We start from the raw sequence: 21,814 nt of genomic DNA, 5'->3' as shown, positions 1-21,814 counted from the left end.
CTGTCACTCTGGGAAGGGTAGGAGGTATAGCACTATGAGCTAGTCTGGATTGGGCTCATAGGTACTGATGTGGTATGGTGACTCAGTCCCTACATACTGGCGGTTCTGTGGTCCCAGGCATAGTTCTGTTTACAAATAGAATCCCTGCAACACTATATTCCCCTTTTTTCTGCTTCATGTCCATCATGCCAATCTGTCTTGATGTAATTTAGTACCCATATACGATGCAAGATTTGACATGAGTGGGATTTTGCTCCTGTGAAGGTATTTTTCTAATTCAGTCGTTTAATAGAATAGACTAAAATATACTTATTGTAAATATGTACCATATGTTAACAGGATGAATAAAAAAATATGAAAAAAAAGATAGGTGAATTTTCATCGCTACAATCTGGAGCAAATAACACCAACGTAGTACATTTTGCCACAGTAATGAACCAAATGTACATCGTTCATTAATTGTCCTTAACTTCAATTGTCACAACTTTAAGCTTTGAATACCTACCCCGATTCAAGCTCACAGAATAGATCTTTGAGAAAAATGTGTATCTTGGATACATGTGTTTTCTTTTTTACGTGATGGTTACTCGGGGGTGAACGGAGTTTGAGTTAAGTACTTAAGGTTAATATAGCGCACTGCATCCTCACACATACTGCGGGGAGCCTTGGCTGGGCTTCACCTTTTAGAAATGTCATTTCTAACAGTGGGTGCAATGGTCGCAAATGCCATTATATTGGTCTTGCATCTTGAAAGGAGACTTGAAAATGCTGTATAGGTTGAATATTATTTTTACATTGCACTTGGATGCGCATACTATGGCTCAGAAATTATCTCTTAATGCATGCTTGAGATGCTCACACTGGAAAGAAAAGCAAGTTCAGATCAGTGCCTGCTATTTGCAAGTTTACTTCATGAATGCGGCTCCAGTTTAGGATTGCTCACAACCTGAATTTACTATGGAGAACATATGCATTTTCAGGTGCTACAGAGTCAGTTTCCAATTTCAGAAAAAGTCCACCTACTTATCTTTAATTCAATGCACCTTGAACGATTAGTTAATCAGCATTTCTAGCTCCCTCCTCTGAACACCACATTTCTCCCTCTTAAACTTTGCTCAGGTGCATTTTGTAGGTCAGAACAGAGAGAATCAATTATTTAAGATTTAAGCAACTCGGAGCAGTTACAGTTTATTCTGTCAACCTTTTCCCTCCTGCTCCACGTGCTGTAAAACACGAGCATTTAAAGCATGGCCATACCTGTCTAGGAAGGAAATAAGGTGCATCTGTTTCGACGATGATTCTCTCCAGTGGGATTTTGCTTACAGCCTCCCTTGCTTCAGAAGCAGACGGATATGTCACAACAGCAGTGAATCCTACAGCCATATTGGGGAATGCCTCCAGGAAGGGTTCTATGACACTGAAACTGCCAGTGAAGCAATGCCTGGTAAAAAAGGAGAGCTTGTTTAGGCTTCAAAACAAAATCACACTGTTCACGCACTATCAGAGCGTTATTTCATTATATGTGTCTGTGAAATGGAATAGTTGTACCTGGTTTCAGCAAACCATTCTTAAGATAACTGATCAAATTCCACAGTATGAGCAGCAGTGAGAAAATCAGTAAGGTGAAACTATAACTAAAGGGGAGCACATAAAGAAGGAAAAATTGCTCCTAATCCTAAATTAATCCTAGTCAAAGACAAGCCCATCTGCACGCATGGTTAGTGAAACTCGGGCATTATGTGTTCTCACGAGCCATACACACTCTTCCACAGGACCAGGCTGTTCATGAGGGCACACCCAACGTTTCTTCCCAAGGTGGGCTCTGACTGTCAAGTTGACCAAGACTATCTGACGTCTTACGCTTTTTCAGAATCCTTCAAATCTTGCAGAAAAGACTTCACACATTTAGAATCTTAGGATCGTTTTGACATTTATATATTGTATTTTGATAAAACGAAAGACATCTGCAAGTCGGACTATGTAAACTGTTAACCTGTCAGAACAGGTTTGTCCAGAAAAGCAGTTCGTTTATCAATTGACTGTCTCTTATATTTTGTTTTACTTATCAGAAGGTGAACAAGGTAAAGATGCATCTACTGCTTTGTTAAGGAACATTCACATAACAGAGATTTGAAAGGTGGCCGCATGATGCGAAGTCCATACTTTCACAAGACACTATTTTTTAGATTCATTCTGTACAGTAGATGCACAAATTATGCACGTTTCCTTTCTTTAATTTGCTCTAAATATGCACAAGTTATGTAAGCTTATTTTCTTTGATTCGCTCTAAATATGTTTTCTTCCTTCCACCACATTATGTGGGATGGGCTTCCTGTTCGATTCAGTATTTATGATTACAAATGGAGCTCCTCTGAAGGAGAAAACAAAGGTTGCTTATCTGTAATCCTAGATATCTACCAAAATAATATGCAACCTTCCCTCCACCCTAGTGGAAGAATACAAACTATATAGTTAGCAGCAGCTAAAGTAACTGATAAAGACCTGGAGCAACCGTTACCGACATAATATAATGGGATACTAGTGGTATCTGTTCCTTTAAAGGCGTAGTGATGTACATCCAGCCTCTTTAGGCTGCAGCATATCCAGCTAACTCATTTCATCTCACTTTTCTTTAAAGAAAAAAGGTTTGTGAAAGTGTGTCACTTTTTAGTGACCTTTTAAAATTTGAATTTGCTACTTTTTAAAGTAAAGGAAATGAAAACTGGCCAATACATAGCTTTCAATAGGTAGTCACAATTGTTTTATTTTAAGAGGAACAAAACGGATTTTTTTTTTTTTAGGAAAAAACGTGTTTATTTTTAATCAAAAAGTGCTACGGGATTGAGCAGATAGCTGGGACTATTCAGTGTTTAAGATTTCAAAAGATCTCCTGAAAACTGCTTGCTACCAGCTGAACATGAAACAACTTTGGTACAATATCCAATTTCTTAGCATATTTTCTATGACAAGCATCATGGCTATCAGTTCGCAATGTTTACTATGAAAATATACATCCCTCATAGTTGGCAATAAGAAACAAGAGAACATGTTTGAGTTGTTGCCACACAAACAAAACGAAGGTGAAGGAGGTAAGAGTACACACTTCTGAAAAATGAGTGCTTGAAACATATTTAGATCACAATGTGACTCCCAATGATGAGTAGAAGGATACCGCATGGAAAGTTGCACATTTGCCTAGGCAATCTGTAATCAGATGGAGTTGCACCAGTAAATTTAACAGAGGCCTCAACAAAATTACAGAAATAATACTTGAACGTCTACAGTAACAGTCACGATGCAGACAGGAGTCAAACTGACAAATGTATTGGTGAGGCCCAAGACGCACAATGACAAATTTGGGTTGAGGTATGTCATATGATCATTTTTTAAACTTACTCCCTTAGCTCAACTCTTCAAAAGCCCCGACACTGGAGCAGCAAGACCTCCATGCATAATGCCCTCAGAAGAACCAACTCCTTGTTTCATATCTTTTGGCCAACCAGCTTTATCAACTCGATGCAGAAAGAGGAAGCCGCACAACACGAAGCTGGGCTATCGGCTACCACCTCCTGCACAATGAAGCAGAACATGATCACTGCGCATACCATACACACTGCTCTAGCTGTGCAACCCAAAGCTAATCCTGCACCAGGAAAACTGCCCATTTGGGAGAGTTGTGAGTATAATATTCGTGGAGGGATTGTCCAGCCATCCCACTGGACTACTCTTCAAGGACCAGCTACTATTTCACATGCTGCTTGGGAGATTTTGAAAATATGCCCCCAAGACGGGGCTCCAGTAGTTTGCTTGGAAGCCCAAAACTAAAGCACAGTCAATTCGCCAGGTCACCTGGGAGGAGACAACCAACAAGCACTGAAAGACACTAACAACAACAAAGTGGAAGGAAATACTGCCCGCGTCTTGCCCTCCATTAGGATAGCCAATCCTCTGACTAAAACATTTTCGGTGGGGTACTGGGACATAAAAAGTGATGTCCATGGCAGCAGAAAGCTTTTGGTTTACTACGTGATAGGAGTAAGACTTTATGGGAAAATTCCTCTTCTTCTCAAGATCGGTTGTCATGTAGGCCCCAACTGGTGGAGTGATTTACTTATGATGATAGTGGCAAAACTCTGGCACAAATAAACGTGATGTGGGATTTTACGACTATGTACTATTCTCTCTTTCTTACCAACCACCACCTTAGTGTACGTACATGGGTGCAGTTGAGAGGTGGGCAACTGGAACAACTAGACCGACAAAAGACAAATGAATACAGTTTGTTCCCAAACGCTCCTCAAAATACGACTAAATTGTGGTTCTAACTAGAGTCATGAGTGCATCACAGCCAACTGGCAGCGCCCTTGAAAAAAGAATAAAGAAAGGCTAAACCTGTTCAAAATGAATGAAATAAAAAAAAAACACTGCCACCGTAAAAACTGAAGCAGTTGTAAAATTAGCCATTAAACTGGGAATAAAAGGTTCCCACCAAGATCCAATTCTGCAAAGCAGAAAATACAGTCTCGTTTCTGAGGACATGTTTTTGAGAAGTATTGAAATCAGATCAGCACACCTATTGTGATGTAATCACTACATGCCAATAATTTTTAAAACACCTAAAACATTGAATGATCCAAAACAGACATCCCTCACCATTAATACTCCGTCTTCGGGCGAAATCAAATGGTAACCATCTCCACTTAAAACAGGGCAGAGTCTACAGTAAGGCATTTGTATATAATAGGTTAGGACACAACTAAAGAGGGCACTCAAATAATACTAAAAGCATCAGAAGTCGTGTGGCAATTGTCACTGTACCTAAGGTCCAAAAACCCACAGCCTGGCCTAAAGAGGCGGAGTTTTTTGGCCTCTAATACATACCAAGAATAACTTGAGTTAAAAGAATCGATTCAACAATCCCAAAGATACCGCACTCCCACTGCTATGTCGATAACACTGACGAAATCTATTAATCTAACGTCTGCAGGTTGTGTGAGGGTTAACATATAATCAATGTCAAGCATGCAGTCACCAGTAACTTGAAAACAAAAGCTGTAACTAGTAGGAAACATGGCATAAACATTATCTCAAAAGGCCATCCATTCCCTACATGCGCTTGGTAATTAAAAATCTTATACAATGTCTTATGGAGATAGTTGGGGGAGGGGTGGTGGTAGAGGGAGAGCTTTGCATGCATCTTTGATTTTCACACACATATAATAATTGCTTTATTTAATTAAAAAAGGTTTTATATAGCGCGAACATGACCACAAAGGGTATTAGAGTGCTTTACAATTCAGCAATCCCGAAAGGTATGAGGGAGTAACAGAAACCAACAGATCAACATACAATTATCACAGTGTCATAGAAACAAGTGTGTCCATGAGTGCCTTGGAAGCTACGGTTCTAATGCAGAAGTTTTAACTTCCTTGTTTGAAAGAGGTAATAGAGGGATTCAATTTGACTTCAGATGGCAGGGAGTTCTAGATTCTCGGGGTGATACCTGAGAAGCTTCGATTGTAGGTTTTCTCTTTTTATGGAATTTCTGTGGTTTGAGCAGTAAGGAGCTGGCACTTCTAGGGATCTAGAGCCACCAGAGAGCTCAGGTTTTTATGCAAGGTATATATCGGAGTGTTGAAATGAATGGCTTTGTGGGCCATGCATCCCATATTTTTTGTATCCTTGATTCATATGGGAGCCAATTTAGGTATATCAGCTCAGGCGTGTTATGATTGTTTCTTTTAAAACCTGTTATGGGCCTTGTAGCAGAGTTGAGAGCGGCCCTAAGCGGAGAAGTCTTCGATCTAGGAGGGCCGCAGAGGATTGCACTTCCATAATCCAGCTTAGAGATAACAAGGGCTTGCACCACAACCTTTAAGTCATTAGAGGGGAGGAAAGGTTTTATTTTCTTTAAGACGCTCAACTGGAAGTTCGCTCCTTTGGTGCAGTACCTTGAAGTAGTGAGGCATTGACTATCTTATTCCAAAGTGGGAGTATGGAGGTTCTCACCTCAGAAAAGAAATTCTATGGCAAGGGGTCATTAAAGTGGTTAGCTGGTTTTAGAGTAGCTAGAGTTTTGAGTACAGTGCTTTCATCCAAAGTTTTGAATATGCTTGAGGAAGCATTGTTTTTTGGAGGGAAAACCCGATGGGAGGGGTCCCATGAGACCAAGGAGGAAGGAGAGTAATAGGAGGTGTGATTGGTATGTGCTCCAAGGCTGACCGTAGTTCAGATTTGATCTTAGTTGTCCTTTAAAGGAAGAAGACCCACTGAGGAAAGGTTAGGTTCTGTCTGATGGATGTTGCAAATGCTACTTACCAGTATGCATCTGTTCTTGGCATGTAGGGCTGCTGACATTCATATCTTTGCATAGATCGCCGCCTAGTGTTGGGTCCGGATGATTGCACATTGTTGTCCTGGAAGAGTCTTCGAAGTATCACGAGATAGGTGGCTCCTCCCCTGGACTACAGTGCGCATGGGCATCGCCTCCATCCCCAGATTGTTTTTAGCCATTGGCATAGATGGAGTGAACTATGTGAGTGATGACCATGCTATGCGTGTATATAAGAAAATACTGCAGCTGCTACAGGCGCCGGGGAGGAGGGCGGGCGATATGAATATCAGCAGCCCTACATGCCAAGAACAGATGCATACTGGTAAGTAGCATTTGCAGTTCGAGGCATGTGGGCTGCTGAATTCATATCTGTGCACAGAATATATAGCAGTGCTCCCCTCATTGGCGGCCGCCCGTGCCAGCTGCAGCCGTTTGAAAAAGTGTTTTGAGAACAGCCTGACCAACAGCTGCCTGCTGTTTGGAGTGTACGTCTACACAGTAATGTTTAGTAAAAGTATGTGTGGTAGACCATGTGGCTGCCCTACAAATATCCTCCAAGGGAATGTTCCCGAGGAAGGCCATAGAGGCCCCCAACTTCCTGGTGGAGTGGGCTTTTGGTGGAATTGTAAGAGTGCGTTTAGCTTTAGCGTAACAGATCTGAATGCATTTCACGATCCACCTTGCAATACCAGCTTTGGAAATAGTGTTACCCTTCTGGTGTGAGGCGAATGCAACGAAAAGTTGCTTGGTCTTACGAAAATCCTTTGTCCTGTCAACGTAGTACATCAAGGCTCTTTTAACATCAAGAGTGTGGAGCATCCGCTCCGCCAGTGACTCGGGGTTTTGGAAAAACACTGGCAACTCGATTGTTTGGTTTAAGTGGAATTGAGATACCACCTTGGGCAAAAATTTAGGGTTAGTGCGGAGCACCACCCTGTTGGCATGCACTTGGAAAAAAGGCTCTTGGATGGTGAGTGCCTGCAATTCACTAACCCTCCGTAGCGATGTAATGGCTACCAAGAAAGCCACCTTCCAAGTTAGAAACTGAAGCTCACAAGAGTGCAGTGGCTCAAAAGGAGGACCCATCAGCCTTGTAAGAACCACATTGAGGTTCCATTCTGGAGCTGGTGGCGTCCGTGGTGGAATGACCCTTTTGAGCCCTTCCAGAAAAGCCTTGATAGCAGGAACCTTGAAAAGTGATAGGTGCCGCCTATTCTGGAGGTATGCGGCCATTGCAGACAGGTGAATGCGGATGGAAGAATACGCTAAATTGCATCGGTATAGGTGGAACAGGTAACAAAAGATGTTCTGAATGGAAGCATCCAGCGGGTCAATGTTGTGGTTTGCGCAATAAATGACGAACCGCTTCCATTTAGCCGCATAACATGCTCTAGTAGTGGGCTTCCTTGCCTCCCGAATGATGTCCATGCAATCGGGGGGAAGATTGAGGTAGCCAAACTCTAGGACTTCAGGAGCCAGATCGCCAGGTTGAGCTGTTGCGGATCTGGGTGCTGAATGTCGCCATGGCTCTGCGTCAGAAGGCTGGGTGTGAGATGAAGCCTTTGATGCGGTACCACGGAAAGTTCCAGAAACGTGGTGTACCATGGTTGGCGAGCCCACGTTGGAGCAACCAGGATGAGAGTCATCGAGTGTTGCCTGAGCTTGCATGCCACCAGCGGAATCAGAGGTGCTGGGGGAAAAGCGTACGCAAATCTGCCTGACCAGTTCATCCACATCGCATTGCCCTGCGATTGCGGGTGTGGGAACCTGGCGGCGAAGCTTTGGCATTTTGCGTTCTCCTTTGTGGCGAACAGGTCTATCTCTGGATGACCCCACTTTTGGAAGTACGGTTGGAGTACTGATGGGTGTATCTCCCACTCGTGCATTTGGTGGCTGTGCCTGCTGAGCAGGTCCGCCATCTGATTGTCCTTGCCGGGGAGGTGCTCCGCCATGAGGAAGATGTTCCTCTGAATGGCCCACTTCCACATGCTCTGAGCCAGATGAGACAGCTGCGGAGAGTGTGTTCCTCCCTGCTTCTGAATGTAGTACATGGCCGTCATGTTGTCCGTCCGGATCAACACGACCTTGTTGCACAGATGTACTTTGAACGCCTTTAAGGCCATGAAGATTGCCATCAGTTCCAATACATTGATGTGCATCTGCTTCTGCTGTGGTGTCCATAGTCCCTGCACTGTGTAGTGGAGTACATGCGCTCCCCAACCCTGGAGAGAGGCGTTCGTTGTCAGGATAATCTGTGGCACGGGCTCTTGAAACGGTCGGCCCTTGCAAAGGTTTTGTGGATTCCACCAATGCAGAGAGTTGTACGCCCGACCGCTCACCAACACTAGGTCTGTTAGTTGCCCATGAGCCTGAATCCACTGACGTGCTAGGCACTCCTGGAGCGGACGCATATGCAACCTCGCGTGCGGGACGATGGAGATGCAGGAGGCCATCATGCCTATCAACTGCATGAACACCCTCGCTGGAAGCGAGTGCTGTGGTCTGAATCGTTGGATCAGCGTCTGGATACTGGCGATTCTCACTGAGTTTGGCTGCGCAGTGGCTGCCAGAGTGTCTATTGTCGCGCCCAGATACTGCCGTACATGGGCGGGTTGGAGATGTGATTTTGGGTAATTCAGTGAGAATCCCAGATCGTGAAGGAGGTGAATGGTGCGGGACACGTGGTTTGCGCACTGCTGTTCCGAACGTGCCTGAATGAGCCAGTCGTCCAGATAGGGGTAGACGTGGACGTTCTGGCGCCGTAGATGCGCCGCCACAGTCGCCAGACACTTTGTAAAAACTCTTGGCGCTGTGGTGACTCCGAAAGGCAGAACCCTGAACTGATAGTGCTGGTCTTGGATTGTGAATCTGAGGTACTTCCTGTGTGAAGGATGCAGGGGAATGTGAAAGTATGCATCCTTGAGATCTAGCGTAGCCAGGAAGTCCCCTTGCTGAAGCAGAGGGAGAACCTGCTGCAACGTGAGCATATGGAAGTGCTCCGACAGAATGTACCGGTTGAGGGGCCTGAGGTCCAGGATGGGCCTGAGGGATCCGTCCTTTTTGGGGATTAGAAAGTACAGAGAGTAAACTCCTGTTCCCCTTTCTTGCAGTGGCACGAGCTCTATCGCTCCTTTTTGCAGCATGACTTTGACCTCCTGCTGCAACAAGAGCAAGTGCTCGCCGGACATAGGACGGCTTCTTGGAGGTATGTTTGGTGGTGTGGACGTGAGTTCCAGACAGTAACCGTACTGAATAAGAGATTTGACCCACCTGTCCGTGGTGATGGATTTCCACGCGGGCAGGAACTGCTGGAGTCTCCCCCCGACCGGTGTTGTGTGGTCGGGGGGCAGTGACAAGGCGTCACTGTTTGTTGGTGGTGGAGGACCTGGAGCTGTTGTTTCCACGTCCCCTGCCTTTGACGTTGTTGCCCCTGTAACCACCTCTACCCTTGTTGGTGTATGAGGTCTGGGTATTGCTTTTGTAATACTGCGTGGATTGCGATGCCTGACCCCTTGAGGTGCCTCTGTTATTGGAGCGGCGAAAAGAACCACCCCGAAACTGCTGTGACTGGAGGGCCCCCATAGACTTAGCAGTGTCCGTATCTTTCTTCATTTTCTCAAGGGTTGCGTCCACTTCAGGGCCAAACAGGTGGTCTGAATTGACTGTTTGATTTAAAATGGTTGTCTGTATGTCTGGTTTGAAGCCTGATATTCTAAGCCAGGCATGCCTACGCAGTAACACGCTAGTGTTTACAGCCCTGGAGGCGGTATCAGCCACACCCAATGCACATTTAATGGAAGCATTGGTGATGAGCTTCCCCTCCTGAATCAACATCTCAGCTGCCTCTTTGTACTGATCAGGTAAGTGTTGCAGAAGTGTTTCAAGGGTGTCATAGTGCGCCCTATCGTAGCGTGCAAGTAGGGCCTGCGTGTTTGAAATGCGCCAAATATTAGCTGCCTGCGCAGCAATACGTTTGCCTGAGGCTTCAAAGATCTTAGATTCTTTGTCTGGGGGAGGAGCATCACCCGTGGTCTGCGAGTTCGCCCGCTTGCGTGCGTTGGATACGACCAACGAATCCAGTGGCAAGTGTCCCTTGATGTATGTTGGATCAGTGGGCGCTGCCTTGTATTTTTTGTCAATCCGAGGATTGATGACTCGCGCCCGAGTGGGCTCCTTGAAAACCTCTGGCGCATGCTTCAGCACTCCCTTGAGCATAGGCAATGTTTTGACCGACTTTTCAGCCACTGAGAAAGTGTCAAACAGAAAATCGACATCCACAGGGTCCGCATGGAGTTCGACATCATGATTCGCTGCAGCCCTCTCAATCAGAGCATTGAAGGCTGCAGAGTCCTCCGTTGGAGAAGTTTTTGCTGCAAAAAGCTGCGTTTAGTGACCTGACTGAGGGTCCACAGGGTCGCCTCCAGCAGACCAAGGTTCGTTGGCCTCCTCCGGATCCGAGTACGCTGGATAATTGTACTCGTCCTCCTCATCTCCATCACCTTCCCCAGTGTTAGAATGAGTCGGTGAGAGTTCTAGATTTTGTGGAGATGCAGGCTCCACAGGGGCAGAAGTACCCGCAGAGTCCAACTTCCTCTTGAGTGGAATACGAAAATGTTCCAGCACCGGCTCCGTGGTGATTTTTCTCTTAAGGAGAGACAGTTTGCCTGTGTCCGCGTCGATGACAACCTCTCGACGCTCCTCTTCTGCGAGTGGCTTTAGCCGAAGCTTCGACACTACCAAAGACGCTTTGGGCGTCGACACCGGCTTCAAGGGCACCCCGTCCCCATGCCTTGGAGCGAATGCCTTCGGCGTCTTCTTCGGCGGCAGCATGAGGCGGATCGGCGTCTGCGCCTTGGCCGTCTGCTGTGCAGGCTTCGGCACCACAGTCTTTGGTTCCAGGGCCGCTGCGTCCTTCCGAATCCGTTGAAGGGACTCCGTGACCTTCTTGGTTAAGGACGGTGAGGGCTGGACCGGCTCGAGCGCTTCCTCCGAGGCCGGAGTCTGGTCGGCGAGTAAAGGCACAGTCTTCGGAGCCGACACGTCACCACCCTTGCCCTTGACGGCCGGAATCGGCGCAACCAGAGCCTTGGGGTCGTCTTGACGCTTCTTTGAGGGTCTTTTCGGGTCTTCGACCATCTTCGGCGCCGACGCGGCCGCGTCGGTCGTCTTCGCCTTCGGCTTCGACACCAGGGTCTTCGGGTCGGCCATCTTGGCTTGGCTCTTTATGTTGGCGGCCATTTTGGGCTTTTTTGGAGCCTCAAATCCCGACAGTGAGACTTTCACTTTCGGTTTCGATACCGTTGGTGTGGACCCCGGTGGTTTCACTTTCAGTTTCTTTACCGGGAGTGGCGCATCACCAATGTCCGTGGCTGGGCCCGTAGGCGGAGCCGTGGGACGAGCAGTAGAGTCTTGGGTAAGGCCCGAAGGCGATCCCTCGACCTGGGCCGTATCATGGGGATTGACCCCGGAGTCAGTCTGAGGGAGCTCCTCCTCTGAGCTATCCCCCACGGTGGCAATGGCCCCGTCGTCGTCCCCTACCTCTCCGACGACTTCATCAAACTCCTCGTCCCCCGCGTCGTAGTTTTCATCTTCCGACGCTGGGCTGGAGTCCGAAACTTGCAAGAAGGTGTCGTCACCAACGTCTTCCTCGAAGATGTTGTCCGGCGGGGGCGCCGACAAGTGGGCCTGGAGTCTCGCGGCCCGACGAAGCTTGAGAGTCTTCTTGCACCGGAATTTTGAGCAGGCCATACACCTGGCCTCGTCATGGTCCGGCGACAGACATTTGTTGCACACTGGGTGCACGTCGAGGTGTGAATACTTTGAGGTGCACACCGGGCACCTCTTAAACGGAGTTCGTTCCATGGTAGTCTGGAGCGTCGTGTAGGCCCGTCCGCGCCGACAGCACGCGGAGGGGCAGCAAGAGTTCGGAGCTGATGAAGTAACAACCCGAACGATGGACAATACCGACGCAAGTCCTAAAGACCTTTTGGTCTCAAGTTAGGAAAGTTAAACAACTATCGATTCCGACAGAGGGAACCGAAACACATCCGAACCCAATGGCGGAAAAAAACAATCTGGGGATGGAGGCGATGCCCATGCGCACTGTAGTCCAGGGGAGGAGCCACCTATCTCGTGATACTTCGAAGACTCTTCCAGGACAACAATGTGCAATCATCCGGACCCAACACTAGGCGGCGATCTATGCACAGATAAGAATTCAGCAGCCCACATGCCTCGAACATGACGTTACAACGCATACTTTTAACACGCATGCCTTTACAACACGGTTTTTACATCGCAAACCTTTACAACGCATAGCGCTTTGGGGTGCTGGATAGTGAAAAGTTTAATTTACTATTCCAACTCCAGTCCCCGTGGACACTAGGGAAGGTGTTGGATAGTAAATTAAATGCGTTGTAATGATTTGCGTTGTAATGGTTGCGTTGTAAAAGTTTTGTTGTAAAGGTTGTTCACCCTGTCTGATTGAAGCTTGATGAGTTCAAACACTTTTTTGGTTGTTTTTTTGCTTGCTCTAGTTGGTTTCTGAAATAGCTAGCTTTAGAGCATCTAATGTGTTTGTTGTAAATATTTCTGAATGATCTCAGCTGGTAGAGATGTTTGAGGAAGGGAGAGGATCTCCACAATCTTTCTGCTAGTCTCAGAATTTTGTCTTTTTGTATTTAGACTACCATTGAACCAAGGTTTGGAGATTTTGGAGGACAATCTTTTTGGCTGTGGAAGAGCAATCGAGTTTAGAATGCTTGTCATTGAGCAGTTATAATGGTCAGTAAGGTCATGGACATCAGACATGTTCACAGGAGAGGGCAGGATGTTATCACTAAGGGCAGTCAGATCACACAAATTAATATTTCGCAGGCATCTTTACCAGTGTCTGGGTTTCTGTGGCTGGACTGAATTAACTCAGAATTTGAGCTGACGAAGGTGATGCAATGGTTACATAGGCAAACTACTTGCATTGCAGCATTTTAATAATTAAAAGTATAAAGCAATATTTACTAAACAGTAACATTCAGATGAAATTTGAAAATGGCACAACATTCTTATTGGATAACTTCTGCAATGGCAAAAGCTGTACAAATACGTATAGAATGGTAATTCACTATCCACACTATGACGCACTCTGATAGGTTTACATCATTGAACATAGATTTGTTATATGCAGTTTTGAAAAGTGAAGTTTGTAGTGTTCTGATGCCAATTTGCATTTAGTGATGCACACTTAAAGCAGGCTTGTAGTCTTGCCAGCAGAACATCAAAACAAGGAACTTTTTTTCAAACTGTTAGGGATGCTCGTTGATGACGTATGGTTAGTTTCATTATACAAATATGCTGTGATTAAGCTTTCATTCTTTATCTTACGGGTAACAGATTTAGAGTTGCAATGCTACAGCAGTAAGACAGTCTGAACATGACCAGATGGAGTAACTGGAGAAATTGAAACTACAAGTGGGGTCGCAAACTGGCTAAGCGGAGGGCAAAACTGACAAGCATGCAGGGGCATTACCAGTGTGGAGAAGGGGTAGAAGCATTAGTGTATGCAAGTTTGGAAAAAACAACAGCAGTGTAGAAACTGATGAAGAGTAGTAGCCCAAGGAACAATGTCCAAGTGGTGAATTTAGATCAATCAATCAATCAGGGATTGTAAGCGCGCTACTCACCCGTGAGGGTCTCAAGGTGCTGAGGGAGGGGGGTCCGCAAATCTGTTTAGCTGAAGAGCAAGGTATTGAGGGTCTTCCTGAAGGTGTTCAGGGAGTGGACGAGTCAGATGTCTGCCGGTAGCTCGTTCCAGGTCTTTGCTGCAATGTGAGAGATCTTCCGCCTGCTCTGTGGATGCATGGGGTTTCGGCCAGTGAGAGGTTGGAAGATTGGTATTTTTTGGGGTATTGATTCTGTTGTTGAGGTATTTGGGTCCATTGTTGTGTAAGCATTTGTAGGCATGAGTGAGGATTTGGAAAGTGACTCTTTTCTCCACGGGGATCCAGTGGAGATTTCGTAGGTGTCGGCTGATGTGTTTGTGTCGGGGGATGCCGAGGACGAGTTTGGCAGCGGTGTTCTGTATTGTCTGGAGTTTGCGGAGTAGGGACTTGTTGATGCTGGCGTAAAGTGCGTTTCAATAGTCCAGTCTGCTGGTGAGGAGTGTGTGGGTGACTGTCTTCCTTGACTCAGGGGGGATCCACTTGAAGGTCTTGTGGAGGATGCTGAAGCAGCTGGAGGTGACGGCGTGGACCTGTCGCTTCATGGTGAGTGATGAGTCGAGTACGATGCCCAGGTTCTTGGAGTGGTCTGGGGGGGGGGGAGGTGGGCTTCCGAGGGCAGTCGGCCCCAGGGGCTGTCCCATGCAGAAGGGGTGGTACAGAGGACGAGGACTTCTGTCTTCTCAGTGTTGAGCTTCAGACAGCTGTTCGTCATCCAGACTGCGACATCTTACATTCAGCTGGGTGTCATCGTGTAGGATACGATTTTGAGGCTGTGTTGTCGGACGATAACTGCGAGGGGGGCCATGTAGATGTTGAAGAGGGTGGGGCTCAGTGATGAACCCTGTGGGACTCCGCAGGTGATTTTCATGGGATCGGAGAGGAAGGGTGGGAGTCTGATCCTTTCGGTTCTTCCGGTGAGGAATAATCGGATCCAGTCAAGGGCTGTTCCTTGCATGCTGCGTCGTGGAGTCTGGCGAGTAGTGTGCGGTGGGAGACTGTCGAAAACCGCTGATAGGTCGACTAGGATGAGGGCTGCGGAGTGGCCTTGGTCCAGGAGGGTGCAGCTATTGTCTGTGGCGGCGAGTAGGGCGGTCTCTGAGCTGTGGTTGCTTCGGAACCTAGATTGGGACCGGTCGAGGACGGCGTTCTCTTCAATGAGTTGTGTCGGTTTCCTGTTGATTGTTTTCTTTGCAACTTTAGCGGCGAAGAGGAGGAGCGAGATAGGCTGATAGGTCTTGAGGTTGGTGGGGTCAGCTGTGGGCTTCTTGAGCAGGGGGTCTGACTTCTGCATGCTCCCAGTCGTCTGGGAAGGTGCCTGCTTTGAAGGTGGTGTTGATGGTGCGTTGTAGTTCGGGTGCGATGGCGGCTGCGGCTCTGTGATAGATGTGAGGGGGGGAGGGGTCAGAGGGGGCCCCCGAGTGGATGCTTTTCATGGTCGAGGCAGTGTCTTTGGCCGTGATCGGTGTCCAATTGGAAATGGTGGGCAGGCTGGAGTTTCTGGGGGGCGGGGTCATCTGTGGCGCCTGGTGGATGGTCGATGAAGTTGTCGTAGAGGTATTTGATCTTGGGTGGAAATAGGTTCCAAGCTTGTCACAGAGGTCTTGGGATGGGGTGATGTCTGTGGCTTCGCTGTGTGGCTTGGTGAATTCTTGAATGACACTGAAAGGTTCCTTGGAGTTGGTTGAGTTGGCCAGGATTTTGTTGTGGATGAAGTTCCTCTTGGTGTCTCTGATCTGGGTGTGGTAGTCTGTCATGGCGTCCTTGTAGGTGATGTGGTTTTCGGTTGTCTTGGTGTTTCTCCAGTTCTTCTCCAGGAGTCTGCAGGTGCATCTCGCTTCTTGGAAAGCAGTGGTGAACCAGGCGGCTTTCCTAGGGCATTGACTGTCGGGGTTGCCTAGCAGGGCAAGCTCGTCTGCACAGTTGGAGATCTAGGTGTGGAGTTCAGGCTGCGTCGTTTGCGTCTGGTGCCCAGGTGTGCTTGTCTCAGGTGAGGGTGGAGTTCAAGTTGCTTGTTGGTAACCTTGCTCCAGTTCCTTTGTGGTGGGCGTGGGGCTGTTTTGGGTGTCCTAGGTTTGTTGATGGCGAAGAGTACGCAGTGGTGGTCGGTCCATAGCGGCTGCGTTGTATGTCTGAATTGGCGCTGTTACCTGCCGCGAAGATAGGGTCGAGGGTGTGTCCTGCTCTGTGGATTGGTGTGTTGATGAGTTATTTAAGTCCGATGCTGGCGAGGTTGTCACAAAGGATAGTTGAGTTGGGGTCGCTGGTGTTGTCGAGGGGGAACTTCAGGTCTCCAATGAGTATGTAGATTGTTGAGGCAATACCGTGGGGTACGATGAAGTCGGTGATGGTGGTGAAGAAGGGTGTTTGGGGGCAGGGGGGTCTGTAGGCAAGGGTTCCTCGGAGTGTGGGTTTGGGGGTGGTCTGGATCTGGAAGTGCAGGTGTTCGCCGGAGAAGGTTACGCTGGAGGTGGAAGGCGCTCTTGTGGGGGATGGTGAGGCCCCCTCCTGTGTGGTTGGGGCAGTCTTTCCTCTGGATCTTGTATCTGTCTGGGATGGCGGTGCTGATGTCGGGGGCCGAGGATGTGTTGGCCCAGGTCTCTGTGAAGAAGGCGATGTCGGGCGAGAGAGAGTTGAGTAGGTTCCAGATTTCTATAGCATATTTGTGTACAGAGCATACGGTGAAGAGGATGCATTTTAGGGTGTCGCAGGTGCTGGCGTCGGCGGTGTTGGAGGCCGGGGTGGCGGTAATGATCTGGTGGCAGTAGAACCGGCCGTGGGTCGTGTCGGCGAGGCCTGTTGGCATTCTCTAAGTCTTCTGGGTTGAGTGCGTTGAGGGTGGTGGTGTCGTAGCGATGGGTAGGGGGAGGTCCAGGGTTCCTGGTGCTGGCCACGATCAGAAGGGCTTACCATTGGCGAATTCAGCGCGCCAGCTGCGCGACCACACAGCGGCAGCCATTAAGTAGGGGAGGTGGGAGGGAGGAGAGGCTTGGAGGTGGGAGCGGGGGAATTCTGGGGGGAGGGGCCGCAGGGGCTGCAGAGGCGAAAGAAACAGGCAGGGACGAGAAAATAAAAACTGGTGGAATTAGAGCAAGACACAGATAGACACAATAACAGTGGCACAACAGGGGAAAAATAAAAAAATAAAAAACGCTGAGAAAGGTTACGGTGGTTTGTTATGTGCTGTAACGTGGGCACAGATTTGAGACCTAGAACACCGTCACTGAGGGAACGTCCTGCTATACCTTAAAGTAATCAAGGCCAGGACAGTAGGAACATTGTCGACGAGGTATGAAAGCAGTAAGTCAGGCATGTAAATAGACAAGCTGTGAATGTTGTGAGTTCACGGGCAGGAGACACTTGCCAAAAGTGCGGTTACAGAGCTAAAGTGCCATTAGTGCACAAAAATCATGCCAAAGATGTGCCTGATGACTTTTCTTTACTGGTGAAAGAATGTGTTTCCAGGTCCAAATTCGAGAGCATTAGTCGATAGCTTTCTGTGGCATTTCATTAAAACTAGCTGGGATCAGTAGGCTTGTGGTGAAAGACAGAGGGGAGAATACAAGGCTGGCAGCATGGGACTTTCTGTGGTAATTTTCTACGGAGTACTTACTTTAGGAAAAGAGATAACATTATGATCAAAATGTTCTTGCTATGGAAAAACACATGAAATTACATCACAGACAGGTAACCCGCCGGCAGCTGCGGCTGAAGCCCTCCGCTGGACAGGGTTACAGTTAAAAGACCATTACCTATGTATCTTGTAGTCTCGAGGTACGGCCTTTTTCATGATTTTCAGCACGTCCTCATCTGCATCTCTGCAGTGAATAACAAGCGGTTTCCGCAGGCCCACAGCCAACTGCAGCTGGCGCTCAAACACCTGGGGAAGCAGCAGGACGAAAGGACACAATAAACAGGGAAAACACAGGCTGCTCTTCACAATCATGCGTGCTCATTATCAACAGCTTCCTCCTGCATGTACATGACTCGGCTGGCAACCAAGAGTCCCCAAAGTACAAAAATGACATGCATTTCAGAAAATGTTCATCTAGCAGGTCTTTACTTCTAGGCGCACTTTCAAAGATCCCCCTCCCCCTAACACATTTTCTCTCCTAACGCAATTCTTGCAGCCCCAGGAGCGATAGCCTTGCCATAATGGAAAACCCCTTTTGCAGGCATTGTTGAGGACCTGGGCGTGTAAAATCGAAGAAAACTCCATAACCCACTTCCTTCTCATGGATTCTAAACAATAGCTCATCCAGGCATAATATACAGTTACACACGTAAATGCGGTCTTATCTTTCCCATTCTCCGTTCATGCAAAGAAAATGAGAAGCTAACATAAAAATAAAAACTAGAAACTAAAAACGGATTCACATCTTCAACCTTTTCGGTGTTAAAATTTCCATTTGCACTTCTTATCCTTCAAATCCTCCACCATTCCCCATTATCACCATTCTACTCAAAATATCTACTTTGGATTCATAATCACCCGATGGGACACGAAGGAATTAAGTCTTATTCCATCCTCCCTAGACACACAAATAACACGAAAGCCTGTAGAAGAAAAAACTTCCTAGTGTGACCTGTTCCCAGATAAACAGATTATTGTTGAACAAACATCCCTCGCCCACAATTTGTGGCATGCTTCACTCCTAGGTCATGTCCACGTTTGAGACAAGTTTTTGCCGGAATGGGCGCCACCAGATTTAGGAGTTCTTATATACTGATGGTATTTTATCAGGGGAATCCAAAATGAATATATAGGAGAATTATGGAATAGGTAACCCAAATCATATTTATGTATTTATTTATTTAGATTTATATAGCGCATTATCACCCCGGGGTCTCTAAGCGCTTGTTCAGGTACACACCAAAATTCATAGGGCCAATCATCGAATTACAGCACGCCCCAGGCCTCCCGGAAGAGCACAGTTTTTAGCATCCTGCGAAAAGGCAGCAGGTTGGGTTCCTTACGAAGTTCGATTGGTAGGTTGTTCCAGGCTGCCGGAAAAACGTTAGAAAAGGCACTGAAGCGTGGTCGGGCCAGAAGGGTAGCCTCAGATTAACGTAACACCCTTCTAGGGGTGTATGGGACCACGCGGGCTTTCATATAGCTTGGTGCATTGCCATATAGGGCTTTGTGCGTGATACAGAGCCCCTTAAACATCACTCTCTGTCTGATTGGCAGCCAATGTAGTTCGCGCAAGAGAGGTGAAACATGCGTTCTCCTAGGCTTTTCAAAAATCAGTCTCGCTGCGTTGTTCATGACTGTTTGCAGTCTAGTCAGTTGTTTTTGGGGGAGCCCTGCATATAGCGAGTTGCCATAGTCCATCCTGGCTAGGATCATGGCAGAGACCGCACGCCTCAAGGTGGTAAAAGACAAAAGCTGGGAGATTTTTCTTAGTTGTCTTAAGAGACCAACACAGATGCCCACCACCGAAGAGACTTGTTTTTCCATCGTCAGGTTGCCATCAATGTGAATGCCCAGGTTTCTAACTGCTACTGCAGGTTCTGGGGGCGCCCCCAATTCCCTTGGCCAGAACAGGTCATTCCATGGGTTGCCAGAGATGGTAATTGGAAACACTTCGGTTTTCTCTGGGTTGATTTTCGGGGAATTGGCAGACATCCAGTTAGCTGTGTATTTTAAGATGTTATGCAGTCTGGCATGAGCACACGGGCAATCCTCAATTTGGATGACGATCTGGGTATCGTCAGCGTAGTTGTAAATTTGACAGTCCATCTGGTTGAGGGCCGAGATCAGTGGCTGCAAATAAATGTTAAATAAAAGAGGTGAGAGGGCGGAGCCCTGTGGCACACCGCAAGTGATGGCCGCTGAGGTTGAAACCAGATCCGCCAGCTGAACTCGCTGATCTCCCTTGTAGGAAGGAGGAGAGCCAGACATGTGCAGTGCCCTGGATGCCAAAGTCCCTCAACCGCGACAACAATTGACTATGACACACCGTGTCAAAAGCCGCGGAGAGGTCTAACAGCACCAGGGCACCGGGAATTTTTTTATCTGCTCTACATCTTAGTTCATCCAAGATGGACAGCATCAACAGCTCCGTGCTGTGATGGGCCCGGAAACCTGCCTGGTTCCGTTCAAGTAGGTCATTGTTTTCCAGATGGCTTGAGAGGTTTGTAAGAACATGCTGCTGTAACACCTTAGCTAAAAACGGCAACTGAGAAATGGGCCTGAAATTCTTCAGATTCTTAACATCCGCCCCAGGTTTCTTCAGCAGAGGGATCAGACGTGCCTCCTTGAAGGCTGATGGAATCTGTCCTGTTTGCAGCGACCTGTTGAGGTGAGTAAGAACGTCTTCCTCAATCCCTGGCAACGCTAGCTTAAACACCCCCAGGGGGGCAAGGGTCCGCCTGTGAACCCGACTTTACTCGCCCCACGAGACTAGCCAGTCTGTCCTCAGTAATCAATGGCAGAGTATCCAGGGGAAAATTAACCGACGAGATAGCTGGGGGGATCTGTAAAGGGCAGTCAAGGATTGGAGTGAGCGCGATTTCCGACAGGAGATCTTCAATTTTGTTCGAGAAGAAATCCCGAAATTTTTGGCAGTCCTCCTGCGTGAACTCTTTATTCTTCCTTAATTCCGTTAGGACTTGCCCTCTTCCTGACCCTAAGGGTTTCATTAAACCATGGGACCCCTAGCCCTTTATCCACAATTTTCACCCTCCGTGCTGGTGCGACAACATCAATTGCCTTCTTTAATTTATCAGTCAGGTTATTACAGATGACTTCTGGGTTCTCTTCAGTCTTACTGAGCGGAGTAGAGGTTTGAAGGTGAGCTACCATCTTCTCCTCATTTATATTTTTCCATTTCCTCACTACTTTCCAGCCTGCTCCAGGCTTTCCCCTATGTTCACGAACGGGAATCTTGCCCTTCACTAGATAGTGATCTGACCATGCGCAGGGCAGAATAACTACAGGGTCCTGCTCCGGGATTGTCATCCAGATAAGGTCTAAGGTGTGGCCCCTGTCTTGTGTGGGACCCATCACCTGTTGGATAAAACCAATGGTCTTAAGTGCTTCTTCTAGCTGGTTGGCTTGACCCTCTTTCGGGGACTTTTCCCAATGAAATTTAAAATCTCCCATAATTATCAGTTTACTGTAGCGCGACCGGAAATCTTGGGCCAACTCCAGGAACAGGTCCAAAAAAAACGGTGTGGCCCACGGGGGACGATATATTAGAAGTATAACCAAACAATCAGTCCCCACCCCAAATTTAACACCCAGCACATCAGCACCCCCCACACTTTCAGCATAGACTCTTTCGCCTCTCCAGCGGTTGCTGTGCCAAAGAGCAACACCGCCACCTCTCTTAGTGCCTGCTTGATTGTGGAATATTGCCATGAACTTAACCGGTAGGGAAGCTACTACGTCTGGCATAGAGGACTCCTCTAGCCACGTTTCGGTGACTCCTGGGATATCCAATTCCCCATCCTGTAGTAGAGAGAAGATCTCTAAGTTGTGCTTCTGTAGTGAGCGCGTGTTCAGGAGCCCATAATGCAGATCATTTACTAAGTGCTTAGTTTCGGTCCCTAAATTCCTACCAAGGGGTTTAAGCAGCCCTTCCTGCTGCAGTTTGGTTAGGCACGACTGACTGGGTTTTGGATTCCCATGATTTGCCTCCAACAGCTCCCATCTGTTATATTTAATACACGGACCAGGGTTTATGGCCCCATGTCCCGTTTGGTCGCGGATGGGCGCAGACGGGCTCGCCTCTGGTGCGCCCACTGCGCGTGTACGCTG

General features: G+C 47.6%; 1 protein-coding gene across 1 annotated transcript in view; it reads right to left on the bottom strand.

Moving 5' to 3' along the window:
- Positions 1–21,814, bottom strand: part of TATDN2 (TatD DNase domain containing 2) — a 409,795-nt gene that overhangs the window by 24,652 nt on the left and 363,329 nt on the right. Inside the window, exons 5-6 of the mRNA XM_086939231.1 lie at positions 17,802–17,929; positions 1,258–1,441 (exon numbers count right to left, since the gene is read on the bottom strand). Of these exons, the coding sequence (XP_086795357.1) occupies positions 1,258–1,441; positions 17,802–17,929 (312 nt within the window). The remainder of the gene's footprint in view (positions 1–1,257; positions 1,442–17,801; positions 17,930–21,814) is intronic.

Source organism: Lissotriton vulgaris, chromosome 9 (assembly GCF_964263255.1).
Source record: "Lissotriton vulgaris chromosome 9, aLisVul1.2, whole genome shotgun sequence".
Taxonomy (NCBI): Eukaryota; Metazoa; Chordata; class Amphibia; order Caudata; family Salamandridae; genus Lissotriton; species Lissotriton vulgaris.
Note: the sequence above shows the minus strand (reverse complement) of the source record. Positions and strands in the feature narration are given on the sequence as shown.